At 40.9% G+C, this 13,775-nt stretch overlaps 1 protein-coding gene across 2 annotated transcripts in view; it reads left to right on the top strand.

Annotated features, from left to right (window-relative positions):
* The window catches only part of GRM3 (glutamate metabotropic receptor 3), a 227,586-nt gene that overhangs the window by 199,163 nt on the left and 14,648 nt on the right, over positions 1–13,775 (top strand). For both annotated transcript variants that reach the window (XM_043462887.1, XM_043462886.1), the window contains exon 4: positions 3,117–4,183. In XM_043462887.1, the coding sequence (XP_043318822.1) occupies positions 3,117–4,183 (1,067 nt within the window). The remainder of the gene's footprint in view (positions 1–3,116; positions 4,184–13,775) is intronic.

The following is a 13,775-nucleotide window of genomic DNA, read 5'->3' as shown; positions in this document are numbered from 1 at the left end:
TTCCGGGTCACTGGACTTGAACTATTTCCCAGGTGAGTCATTTGACTTAGAAGCAACTGTGACTGCATCAGGAAGGTGACAGGATCGATACGTTCACGCTGCTCTGTCATTTAAAGTCACTTCAGCAACACCTGAGAAAGAGTTAGGTTTTCCTACCTGCCTCCTCACTACCCAGGTCAGTCGTCTTTGGATCAGCATTCAGGTACAGGAAGATTCTCCCTTGTGGAATATTTGGCAGATATGGTTTACCTTTTTCTTCTAGGTTCCCCTTTCACTCTTTTTCCTTCTAGTATAGACATAGCAAGGGCTTCCCAAGGGGTGCAGTGGTAAAGAATCCACCTGCCAATGCAGATTCAATCTCAGGGTTGGGAAGATCCCCTAGAGGAGGAAATGGTAACCCACAATCGTATTCTTGCCTGGAGAATCCCGTGGACAGAGGAGCCTGGAGGGCTACAGTCCATGGGATTCTCTGGGCAGGATTCTCTCAGATCTCAAAGAGTCGGACATTACTGAAGGACTAATACACACACAGACACAGAAGCTCTTTATTCCAAACTATGGATCAGAACACTTCTGCTGACAATGGGTTTGTTACATATTTAATGAGACAGATTTAATAAGAGGAAAATTTATATTAAAAAATTCCACCCAACGACTGTTTACCACTCACTTAACCAAGCACTTGTGATAATATTTGCAGCAGTATCATTTTCCTTCTTTATTTACTTTGCAAGCTGTTCTGCCTGACCTGGCCCAAATATTCATTATACTTTTTAACTTTATAATTTATTTTTATCAAAGCAATACATGTACATAATTTTTACGTGACTTTGACAAAGCTCATAAGAAAGGGCAATAGTCTCTTGTCACCCTTTCCCAGGTCAGTTTGTCCAATAATTTACTTTGACTCTCTTGATACTGGCTCCTTCTATTTTCTCTTTCTCTCTTTCTAAAACATCTCTTGATTGAATGCTGAAATTCCATACAATCTTCTCAAATCTTTGTTTTATTTTCTACTTTCCTTCTGAGCATTTTGGTCAAACTTTGAGAATTCTCTCAAATCTAACTTTCAATCCTTATACTGAATTTCTATTTTCTGCTCTCAATTCCAAAAGTTCATTCTTGCTCTCTGAATGTTCCTTTTTAAGAATAGACTGTAGCTATCTCCTAGATGCAGCATCTTTTCCTATCTCTCTGAACTCATTATTGTTATAAAGTTTTCATCTTTTGCTCCCTGCATTGTCTCTATTGATGCCAAGTTTCCTTTTCTGGTTGTTTGTCTTTCTCTTCCAGGTTGGAAGTTTACTCAAATATCTGGTGTTCCTTGATTGTTAATGTATATTTTCTTTTTTTGTTATTGTATTTTGAATAGGCATTATAATCATATGCTTCAAAATGCAAAAATATAAATATAAAAGAATTCAGTAAAAATTTCCCACCCATCTTTGCCATGCATCTGCCCACTTCCCATCTCTTGCCATTGGTAACCACTATCCTTGGGCATCCTCCCAGAGGTCCTTTATGCACAAAAGAGCTGTAGAAGCGACATTTCCCAGCCATTCTTGAAGTTGGGTGTGACACTGTAACTAATTTCTAGTCAATAAATGTGAACAGAAACACCTGCCACTTCCAGGTTTATACTTTCAGGAAGCAGATTCACCTACTTCATACTCTTTTTCTCCTTCCACTGGGTGGATGCTGATGAGAAGGAGGCCCTAGGAATTGGTACAGCTTCAAGGTGGAAGGGACCCGAGTTCCTGAATCACTGTGTGGAGGAGAGATACCCATGGACCAAGACCTTAGCCTGCTGCACGAGGGAGACATAAACTTCCATTGTGTTTGAACCATTAAATAACCTGGGTCTATTTATCCACACAGGCAAGGCTCCCCTAACTAATAAAATTTGTCTACACATCACAGAGACACCAGCCACATTCTCTACGTTTAAGGAAAGAGTAAAAGTCAGCAGTGTGAAATAGTAGGCACAGAGTCAACCAGAGAAGGTGGCATAAAAACGGCAGCAGATGTTGGCAAGAGGCATGATGAGCAGCAGCTGGAAGAGAGGAACCAGACACGCCCAGACAGCTGCTGCTCTTAGGTACCAGCTATGAGAGACAGTGCTGAGGGTACCAATCCTGTACAGTTAGGAACAAACGATAAAGCAATTACATAGCTTCTGCATACTGTAGGTGCCTTCAGAATATTCAGGTTGTGCGTAGATAGACAGATAGATAGGAGTTTGTTATACATGGGGCTTCCCCATTGGCTCACTGGTAAAGAATCTGCTTGCAATGCAGGAGACACAGGAGACGTGGGTTCGATCCTTGGGTCAGGAAGATCCCTTGGAGGAGGGCATGGCAATCCACTCCAGTATTCTTGCCTGGAGAATCCCATGGACAGAGGAGCTTGGTGGGCTATAGTCCATAAGGTCACAAAAGAGTCAGACATGACTGAAGTGACTTAGCATGCATGCTATATATAGATGCTTGCAAATACATAGTAACAATGACTATCCTCCAAAATATGAAGATACTACAGTTGAAGGATTATGGATGAGTGTTTTTTTTCCATCTGAATCATCTAAACTGTTTAAAAGAAACATACCATCTACTTATGGTGAAAATATTTTTTCTTGACTTTGAAGGAGAAAAAAAAATCTTCCTTTTAATTATATACTTCCATGAAAATATTTAATTTCTAGGCATTCAATAAATAATACAGATGCGATTCACAGTTTTGTCCAATTCCTATTTGGAGTTTTTCAAGAAATGAATATTTATATACCACATAGACTATGACTGCATGTTTGCCGTTCGCCAGTTCCCCAGTTACATAATCAGCTCCTTTGAAGGCAGACACTATATTGTACTCGCGGATTGTCACAGGCATTTGGCACATAGGAGGCACTCAGGAATGTTAGGTGAATGAATTTATGAATGCTTGAGTATTCCAGTAGTTTTTAATATGTAAATTCAATGGTAATTGATAAATTATCTCAGCCTTGGAATCCTGTTCCCTGTTATTTCAGTTTTGCTAAGTGTATGATATAAAGTCATTGACTGATTAAGACACCTAAACAGTGTTCTTTTTTTTTTCTTTTACTTTACACATCACAGCTCCATTCATCGCAAATAAAGGTGTAGACAGCATTGTCAAGTTTGACACTTTTGGAGATGGCATGGGACGATACAACGTGTTCAACTTCCAGTATGTGGGTGGCAAGTACTCCTACCTGAAGGTTGGTCATTGGTCAGAAACCTTATCACTAGATGTTGACTCTATCCACTGGTCCCGGAATTCAATGCCCACTTCCCAGTGCAGTGACCCTTGTGCACCCAATGAAATGAAGAATATGCAACCAGGGGATGTCTGCTGCTGGATCTGCATCCCCTGCGAGCCCTATGAATACCTAGCTGATGAGTTCACCTGTATGGATTGCGGCCTTGGGCAGTGGCCCACTGCAGACCTATCTGGCTGCTTTGACCTTCCTGAGGACTACATCAAGTGGGAAGATGCCTGGGCCATTGGTCCGGTCACCATTGCCTGCCTGGGTTTTATGTGCACATGCATGGTTGTGACTGTTTTTATCAAGCACAACAACACACCGTTGGTCAAAGCATCAGGCCGGGAGCTCTGCTACATCCTGTTGTTTGGGGTTGGCCTGTCCTATTCCATGACGTTCTTCTTCATTTCCAAGCCGTCACCCGTCATCTGCGCATTGCGCCGACTGGGGCTGGGGACCTCCTTCGCTGTCTGTTACTCAGCGCTGCTGACCAAGACAAACTGCATTGCCCGCATCTTCGATGGGGTAAAGAATGGCGCTCAGAGGCCAAAATTCATCAGCCCGAGTTCTCAGGTTTTCATCTGCCTGGGTCTGATACTGGTGCAGATCACGGTCGTGTCTGTGTGGCTCATCCTGGAGGCTCCAGGCACCAGGCGGCACACCCTTCCAGAGAAGCGAGAAACAGTTATCCTAAAATGCAACGTCAAAGATTCCAGCATGTTGATCTCACTTACCTATGACGTAGTCCTGGTCATCTTATGCACTGTGTATGCCTTCAAAACGCGAAAGTGCCCAGAAAATTTCAACGAGGCCAAGTTCATTGGTTTTACCATGTACACCACGTGCATCATCTGGTTGGCCTTCCTCCCTATATTTTATGTGACGTCAAGTGACTACAGAGTAAGTCTTGGAATGGTTTCTTCTTTTCCTTCTTCTTGTATCCTTCTACTGTTTTGTTATGTAGAATTTACAGTAGACTCCCTTTATCTCAGCAATCAGGTAGCTAAATAACAAATGCTATGATGAACTGCCATGTTGCATATGAAAATTAATTCACTGTGTTTTAAAAGCATTTAATTAGTGCTTACTATGTGGAAAACGTTGCACTAGGCACAGAAAGGAAGATATGTGTATATGGCATAGTCATTCAAACAATTTATAATCTGGTGGGACAAAAGTATAATACACACACACACCCTTAAAACTTTTAATTAAATTTAGAAAGTGAGTGACGAGAGAATAAGACTTACACCACTACAAATCTAATGAAAATACCTTAAATTAGACACAAGAGGACCAGGGTACCATAGATCAATCTGTAAGTTAAAGCTGACTTGCAACATTAAGCCAGGATCAGTTTAAAGACCTAAAAACTCTCACTTGAGTTTCAGATAAGCATGATTATTTCTCTAAAATGGGTTAAAATACAATGTTTACTTATTGTATTTTTCCTACAACTTTAGTTCCTACAGGCATGGTATATATATATGTAATCCTCGACTTAGTTAAAAATTTTACTGTCTATATTCGGGCAATCTAATTAAACCGTTATTCATATAGTCTTCAGTGATATTTAGTTCAAAGTTTTGGGCTTCAATATAATTATCATCTTTTCTGAAAGAAACTGGTTCATCATTTCATCACAACTTCTCAAATTGTTGAAACGATCCATCAGTTGCTCTTGCGTTTAAAATTGTAACTTTAGTATTTTCCAATGAGTAAGTATGAGTGAGTATAGGAATTTTTCCCTCTTAAAGCAATCGGTTTTTATTTTCTATATTTCTTAAGTCATCATAAAGTTTTCCAGAGGCATTATAGTTTCCTTGTTACACTGTGATTTCACCAAATAAAGTGCCTCTGTAGGTTAGAATAGCCTCCAAAACTTTTATTTATCAGCAGTTCCTATGTTACCAAGCTCTTGAATATCACAACTCGAAAGTAAGACAAAGCTATTTACAGCAACAGATCAAGAGACTGGCAAAGCTTAGCGTGTCTAGTCTATTAAATTATCCACTACCATATGACTGAAACGTCTGGACTACCACAAAGGAAAAACAAGAAAAATGAAGAATATATATTCAGTGTTGGGATAACAGTCAGGCTTTCTAAGACTATCTATAAAAATTTTTGAAAATCTGTCAAAGGACCAAACATCAAAACTAAATCAGAGGTCAGAACTAAAATCACAGGCCAGATGATATGCACCACAAGGGAGTTTGTACCTTTTGAGTGTGGGGATTAAATGGAGAACTACAGTTCATGTATTTTAATGCCCCCAATTCTATCTTTTATTTTTCAGTACACATCACCCTCTTAAAGACCTGTAAAGATTTTCTTTTTCCAGTTCTTAGGAAGCCATCCTTAGTAGATAGGACTTGGGGTATTGGGACTGCAAAATGGTTATTACACTGTTAATTATTTCAGCCTCAACATATGACTTGAAACTATTCTTTCTCAGAAAAGCTAATAAAAAAATAGAGCAGAAAGTACTACTGAGAGTGAAATTTAATTTCATTGAATGAACTAGCATTTATTTCTAAAAATGACTCCCCCCCCTCCTTTAACATGATAGCGGTATCATGATTAAATGAAATTAGCTGAAGACCCAAAGTTTCACCACAGATGGAAGTTACTAGAGAAATGCAGCAGAGACTAAAGTTGAGTGTTTTAAGGTGTGCGCTAATTAAGGCAACGAATCACACAGAGACCATCTGAGGTCTCACTTATCCTTGCAATAATGCCAACCCTAAGTTTACAAGAGAAATGAGAAGGTACACCAGAGCCTCCAACACAGTGGTTTTCATTTCAACTGCACAGTGAATCAACTGGGTAGCTGTGAAAAAATACTGATACCTGGGGCAGAGCCCCAGAAATTCTGATTTAATTGGCCTGATCTGTGGCCTGAACTTCAGGATTTGTCAAAGCTCCCCAAGTGACTCTCACTTACAGCCACGATTAAAAATCGCTGCTCTAATGAATCACATGCTCTTCTCATCTCATAGATAGCTTTAGCTTGGCCTGCATTGTTCTGAAATTCTTTGAAATATCTGTCAGAGTTAGAAAACTGAGAAATGTTATGTAGCTATCCAGATTCTTGGTTCCTCTTAACAAAGTGAAACATGTGAACCCTAATTCCTACATGCAACAATTAGCTGGTTGAGTAGTGTTCATGTCTCTAGACAGAACTCTCACTCCTGTTGCCCAGAATGCCCACACACCCCTGAATTCTTACACTTGGTTTCCTTCATGTGTGAAGTATTTGAACTCGGGCCCCTTATTTTAGATTGAGATTTTAAATTTCTCAGAGGTAAACCATGTGGCTCAGATAGAATCAGCAGCATTAGAAAAGTACCCATTAATCTGAGAACCGGCATTAGAAATTTGGACATCAGTCAACAAGGTTTATGACTCAGTACTTTGCCACCTGCTGGGAGTTACACATAAATATAAAGTACCATTCCAGTCTTCAAAAAGCTTATACTCCAGTTGGGAAAAAATAACAAGAATGAATGAATTCAAGATTAATGCAAAATAGTTTACAATTAAATTACTGATACAAACTCTTAAATGCCTACTTGTTTCAAAAAAAGAGATCAGTAAGAGCTTGGTCTTTCCAGGAATACTCCTGCTGAAAAAGGTGAGATTTCACCCTGGACCTTCGTTGGAAAGTGCAATTAAGATAGAGAATATAAGCCTTACAGGGAATATTCTTGAAGCAAAATAGAAACGAACCAAGAAAAATGTAATATCGGTTGTACTCAAATGGAAGGTAAGGGGAGTCTAGTAAGAAACTCATGGGAACTGGCAATATGGTCAGATTATACCAGGTAAAGGAATTCATTTAAATAATGTTTAAGGGATTTGAGGTCTTCTGATTTTTTTTTTTTCTTGTTTTCTTTTGGTTGGTTGTTTGCTTGGGCAAAAAAGTAATATAATTAAGGTAAGAGGGAAAGAAAGGAACTGACTCTACCTGATCGACCTCCAAGACCTTACTCTGCTAAATGCTTTGCATACCTGAGCTCACTTATTCTCATTAGCACCCTGGAAAGCAAATTTCATTATCCATTGGAAAGATGAGTAAACAGACTCAGAGGATAATTAACTTCCCAGGTGGCACAGTTAAGAAATAGTAGGACAAAATTTTTGGATCCAAATCCGTGCCTTTCATACTATACCACAAACTTATCTGTTCTTAATAGGAGGAATACATTTGTAGGAGTAAAGCCTAAAACAAGCAAAACTGATGCTGTAAGAGGCATCAAGACAAAGCAAGCAAAAACTTGAGTAAGAATCCAAAAATGTGAAGAATCTTTGAGGAATACCCAGACCATCTCCTTCTTTATTGCAATAAAACCATCCTAGAAAGGGTAAAAAAACAAACTCTGAGTCATCAGGGATTCAATATGTAGTGTACATGGTGTAACTAAAAAATTAGGCCATGTTTGGGTGGCAAGTTTTCCATAAAAAATTAAAATGGTAATTACTAAGTATTTTGTTCAGTCATGTTTTCCAAAAGTATTTGAGCCTTTATCATGGGCCTTGGAGATACAGCAATTAACATAGACCAGCCCCTCCTCTTTAACTTATAGTCTAGCAGGGAACAAGAGGGGATAGAAATGGAGAGTGAGTAATGAACAAATGAAAATTCGGGATAACTCATGCAGGGGTGAGTGCTGTGATGGAAGGGTGAGGGGATATGCTACTTCCCAAGCTTTAAGGTGTATACACCTGGGAATCTTGCTAAACATTTTGATTCCGTGAGAAGGGATGAGGCCCAAGATTCTGGATTTCTAGTAAGTTCTCAGGTGATGAAGATGCTGCTGGACAAAGGACTGTACTTCAGCTTTCAAGGTGCTAGATTCTTCTGGGGTTGGGACAGGCAAAGCACTTAATCTAGGCAGAGACTTGGGGGTGACTTTAGAATTTTTTTTACAAGGTTTAAGCAATTGCAAAGAAATTTCACTGTTCCCACATTGAATATTTGAAGACTTAAAGAAATGTGTCACGTCTCATTCTTTCAAAAGAAATCTTTGCCACCCCTCCTAGTACCCATTTCATAATACTCTACTGAAAGATGGAAAAGCCAGACAGGGGAATTCCACACACTAGGCAGAAGAAGCAGTAAGCACAAATGCCTCTAGGCAAAAATGTCATAGCAAAGAAAGGTGTATCTGGCTACAGTTTAATGAGTAGATGGAAGTGTGGTTTTGTACGAGAAGTAGGCAGGGCGTGGGGGGGTGGGCGGGGGCGGGCGGGGCTAGACCACATAGGACTTCATAACACATAGCAAAAAGTTTAGATTTTGTTCTATATGGAAAAAGAAACCACTGAAATTCACTTTTAAGCAGAACAGTTTAGTGATCTCACATTTTAGAAAAAAAAAAATTCAATCTGCTGAAGACACTATATGACAGAAAGGCAACAGCAGGAGGTGGGGGAGTGGTTAGGTGTTGCAGTAGGTGTTCCGGTTGGAGCTGATGATGACTGGAGCCAAGGGTAGCATGTCAGTGATGGAGACAGAACCTGTCAGGAACTGTGAAGGGTTTTTAAACCACCCCACAGTCTAACAGGTGAGTCCACAACAGTTTCAGGGATGCTGACAGAAGACATGAGATTCCTGATTCAGAGACAAAGGACTTTATCACTCACAGCCACCACTGTAGCCAGAACATCAGCATTTGTGTAGGCTTCCCAATTGCCACTAGGCAATGCAGAGTGCGCTGGTGACACTTGTATACACAGTCATCTTCTCTTTGAATCTGTCACAGCCCAGCACTGTTACGAATCTTATCCTTTTTTTAAAAGGTGGGTATTGTGTTCATCATAGGTTTTTAGCAAGATTTTTTTTTTCATTTATTTTTATTAGTTGGAGGCTAATTACTTTACAATATTCTAGTGGTTTTTGCCATACATTGACATGATCTGAGAGAATAGCATTGAAACAAGTATACTATCAAGGGTGAAACAGATCACCAGCCCAGGCTGGATGCATGAGACAATTGCTCAGGGCTGGTGCACTGGGAAGACCCAGAGGGATGGGATGGAGAGTGAGGTGGGAGGGGGGATCGGGATGGAGAACACAGATTTTTAGCAAGAATTTTTAAGAAACATTGCAATAGAATATTATTGATATCTGAGTTTGAGATGCCTCCTTAAGCTCCCTCTCAAGCAAGTGCCTCCCTCACTTGTCTCATTCTGATCCCAGCCCTAACTTCTCCCTAACAGGTCTGGGTAGGATGGTAACTTGGTTGTTTGTAACCAACAGAGCATAGATATTTGAGTTCTTACCTCCCCGGAGTTTCCCAGCACACTGGGTCTGGTGCATACAGTTGGCAGCTACCCTTGGGGATGGGGAGACTTTCAACCTATCCTCCCTGTCTTCTTAAGGCAGCTGCAGTCAGGATGGAGAGTAAGGGAGGAACCAGGTAGCAGGCAAATCTGCATGCCAGGAAGGAAAGCACATTTGCTGTGTGTTTCAAGCATGTAGAGCTATGCATAGTTCGACTGAATGAAGATCGAATGTTTATGAGCACCCAAAACCATGAACTGAATGGCAAGATCATTACTGTCACTATTCAACTTTGGGGACCCCTTAACTCAAGAGACCAGAGCCAGGTAGCTATCTGCCTAGGGAGTATTGCTTGTGTATTTCAGCTTACTTGGCAGTGACTCACATAGACAGCAACATTTTTAAAGGCATCCATCTCAGCTCAGGGCATTTGCTGTCTCAACACGATGATATCACTTAGTGTCTTGCCTGGTTTTAGCGTAGAGCTCGGCAAGTGTTCCAGCACTGCAGCTGACTGTAAGAATCTCTCTATATTTCCTCACATCAGTTTCTCTTTCTTTGGTGTAGCACTTTTGTCAGCATTTTAAACCCACTGCAGGTCAGTAAAAGCCCAAATACTAGTCAGTGCCTCATCTATGGTCTTCCAAAGCATTATTCCGTTTCAGGGAAATCTCATAGAGAGGACCAAAGCTCCTTTTCTGCAGCCAAGGTTTCCACTGTAAAAAAGCTGAGACCTTTGTCATCTTGGAATGGATCTAAGTTTGGCAAGAGAGACTACAGCAGGGGATGAGCCATAAAGGGCTCAGCTGTTGCCATGCTGTCTTCACAAGCTCTAGTCACCTGCCTCTCTCATCTTCCAGGGGAAGCAGGCAAAGTCCAAGTGATTCACCTGATCTCTGCAAGGTTTCTCTTTTCATGGTCAGTGTAGTCACATGTCCCTGCATCTTTTATGTGAAAAAGAGTGGAACTTTCTGCCCATCAAGGACCCGAATCAGGATAGGGAGGAAATCCACCCCATGCCCAGAGGAGAGTCAGCAACAATTTCAGTACCGGTGCAGCAGCTCTATCTAAACCCACTTCCTGTTACTCAGCCTGCGACCCCATCCCTCAAATCTTCTCCATCGATGGCAATAAAGTAGGGCACTCTTTATTGCCTGGATGACCACATAGTTTGGTCAACCTGGACTTCTCTCGAGGCCTGTTAACCAGCCCACGTTTCCTCTTTGAGAAAACCTTCCCAATCTCACTGTCACAGCTGTCCAAGACCATAAAGTCTGGATTTTACTCAACTTATTCTAACTTACCATGCTAGCCTGCCACAGTTTTGTGGACGCTGACAAAAAGGGCTTTATAACCCAAAGTAATAGTGGTAGCTGGGAGTTTAGCTCTGGCTCTGGTTCCCTGAGCCCAGCTTCCTGAAGGCTAGGCTAAGGAGGCTATAGCTACCGCATAGTCGGCGGTGGCGTTACCTGGAGGAACTGTGAGGTTAGGGAACCCGAGTCTTCTCTAATGGGTGATGTGCTGGTCCCTTGTTTCACAGGCACTATCTCCATCTCTTAAGTCTCTTTGCAATAAAAATCCCTTGAAAAGAAAGTCCAGAATAAAGGCAGTCAGAGCCACTCTTTGAAAGATATAGAAGCCCAAGAGATTGTAGAGGATTTTCTTCCAAAAGAACAAACAGAACTTGCTATTGGACTGGAAGTGTGGGTGTAAGGTAAAATGGAAAAATTAAGGATGACTCTCAGGTTTGGGGCTGCACAGTTGGGTGGCATTTGGTGTCACTTAAATGGAGACACTTGGAGGAGAGGATCAAGTTCTGCTTACAGATTCATTCTGATTTGCCTACTACATAGCCACAATATGCCAAGATGGCAGTTGAGTGTATCAGTCTGGAAGCCCAGAGGATAAGTTGGAACTAGTCCTACATATGTGAATATCATCTATAAAGGAAGTACTTATACCCTGGAACTCAATGAGATGGTGAAGGAGAGTGTCCAAAACTGAGTTCTGAGACACTCCAGCACTTAGAGTTCAGGTAGAGGAGAAAAAAGTTAGCAAAGGAAACTCAGATGAGGAACTGTCAGTGAGGGAAGGATGTATCCAGGAAGTGGTTAACCATGTCAGGTGTTGCTAGGAGCTTGAGGAAGATGAAAACAGAGCAGCATGAACTGGGAATGTTCAAAGATGCGGACAAATAATTATATGTAAATGCAGACTTTTTAATAGTGTGATTTATAGAAGGAATTGGGCAACTGAAACTATGAGGCTGATACTTGGGTTTTGAAAAAAAATTAAAAGGTATCTTTTAATTTTGCAGCATAAACTGTGACCAAAACACACCTTTAGTTTTGCCTCTCATTGTTCCCTTAGTAGTGAGTGAGAGTAATCACACCCCAGCACTGGATGGAAATCCCAGTGGGTAGAACCAAAACACAGGGTGTTCACCATGTAAGGCACCATGTTAGTGTTGGGACAGAACAACAGGTGACAATGCTCCAGAGGTCCATGGATTTGTGCACCCTTGGGTAACATAAGGTCCTACAATAATTTTCAGTGGGAAATAGTCTATTAGGAATTCAAATGCCTTGTCCATGTAATTATCAAAACCATATCATGACTTAACATTCAACCTTATTTTCTCCTGCAGTCCAGCCTGCCTTAGAGCTGTAGCAGTCAGTTTCCCCTTTCTCCCAGCTCATAGTTCCCAGTCCACCAGTTGCTGTTTCCCCTCAGCTCTGGTTAAAGAGTAACAAGGAAGAAGTAGGACAGTTCTTATGTAACAGGATGGCTTTATGATCTTTGAGTCCCCATTGGCTAAAGACACATCCTTGGGATAATCTGGAAGATGATTAAAGGATGTTTTCATGTGATTATCAGAAATTTCCTGCTGTTTTTTTTCCCTGCAGGTCCTTGAGTGAGTTGGCTGGCAATTTTCTACTCTAAGTTGTCACACTTAGGCCCAGAACATCCAGCTGTTCCCCCTCCAGCCTCCTTCCCATCCTGGGAAAGACTCCAGGCCCCTCCACATGGGCCCTAGATTCCCCCCAATGGTTCTCTATCCCGTGGCTCATCTTGTCCAGCATCCCACTCACATAGCCTCTGCTTTGATAAATTCTTAAAGGGCTATTTCAACACACTCGCCAGTCTCCTTACTGTGGTGCAAAAGTAACTGGCCATTTCTCACCTAGGAATCAGGCTCCCAGGCAGAACATCTTCCCTCCACAGAAAAAATGTCAAACCTTCTGTGAACGGCCACACTGATGCCCTTCTCTCTAGACTTTCAGTGAGGAGATGGGTACAATCCCCCTCTAGTAGAGAGGATATGGAATTCATAGTACAACTTTGTGCAAGCTTTTCTCACAAAAGCCTTCCTCCTCCTCTCCTTGTAATGTCTTAAAACATGTGATGAGTTTCACATTTATAGAAGTATTTTTAGAAAAGGTTTGGAAAATGAGCACATTTGAACCTGTCTCACTCTCAGGGGAAAACTGATCCCTCTCACACTGGCACAATAGTCAGATCCGAGGCAGGAAGAACACAGTTCTAATAACATGTTTTATATATCTGTGTAAAAAAATTGTGCTAGTAATGGACTTGCCATGTATAACATAGTTATGATTGATCAAGTCTTTTCCATCATGGAATTAGACAGTAGACTTTTCTGAGAATTTAAAGGAGCCTGAAATCAGGGACCAAGTTTGGAGAGCACTGGAGTGGTTAGGGGAGCAGGAGCTTTAAGACAGGGAGGAGAGATTTACTTTCAGCAATTAAAGTAAAACCAGATTCTGAAGAGTTATGAAATACATGTAACATGATTTTTAAAAAATCAGAAACAGAAAGAAATCTTCTAAAACAATGTGGCTCTTCTAGTTAATTGTTCAGTCTTCAGTTTTCCTTGATTATAGAAGAAGGTCAGACACTTTGGGGCATGAGAAATTATTGCTATCTGGTAATAGCATCACCTGAAGAAGAAGGAAAAAGAACTCTAAAATGACTCTGGGATTTACCATAGCTACTCTGGGTAGAAACTGATAGAAGAAATAATTAATTGCCATTTTTCATACTAAGAGTGATTAAATATGTAGAATCTAATTTGGGATTTTCCAGAAAAATCTGTGGGAGCTGAAGCCAGGACAAATGAGAAGATCAGAGAAGATGAAGAGTGGAGGCAAGAGAATGAAGAGAGATGATAAAACCTAGTTC

This window comes from Cervus canadensis, chromosome 3, assembly GCF_019320065.1.
Source record: "Cervus canadensis isolate Bull #8, Minnesota chromosome 3, ASM1932006v1, whole genome shotgun sequence".
Classification (NCBI taxonomy): domain Eukaryota; kingdom Metazoa; phylum Chordata; class Mammalia; order Artiodactyla; family Cervidae; genus Cervus; species Cervus canadensis.
Note: the sequence above shows the minus strand (reverse complement) of the source record. Positions and strands in the feature narration are given on the sequence as shown.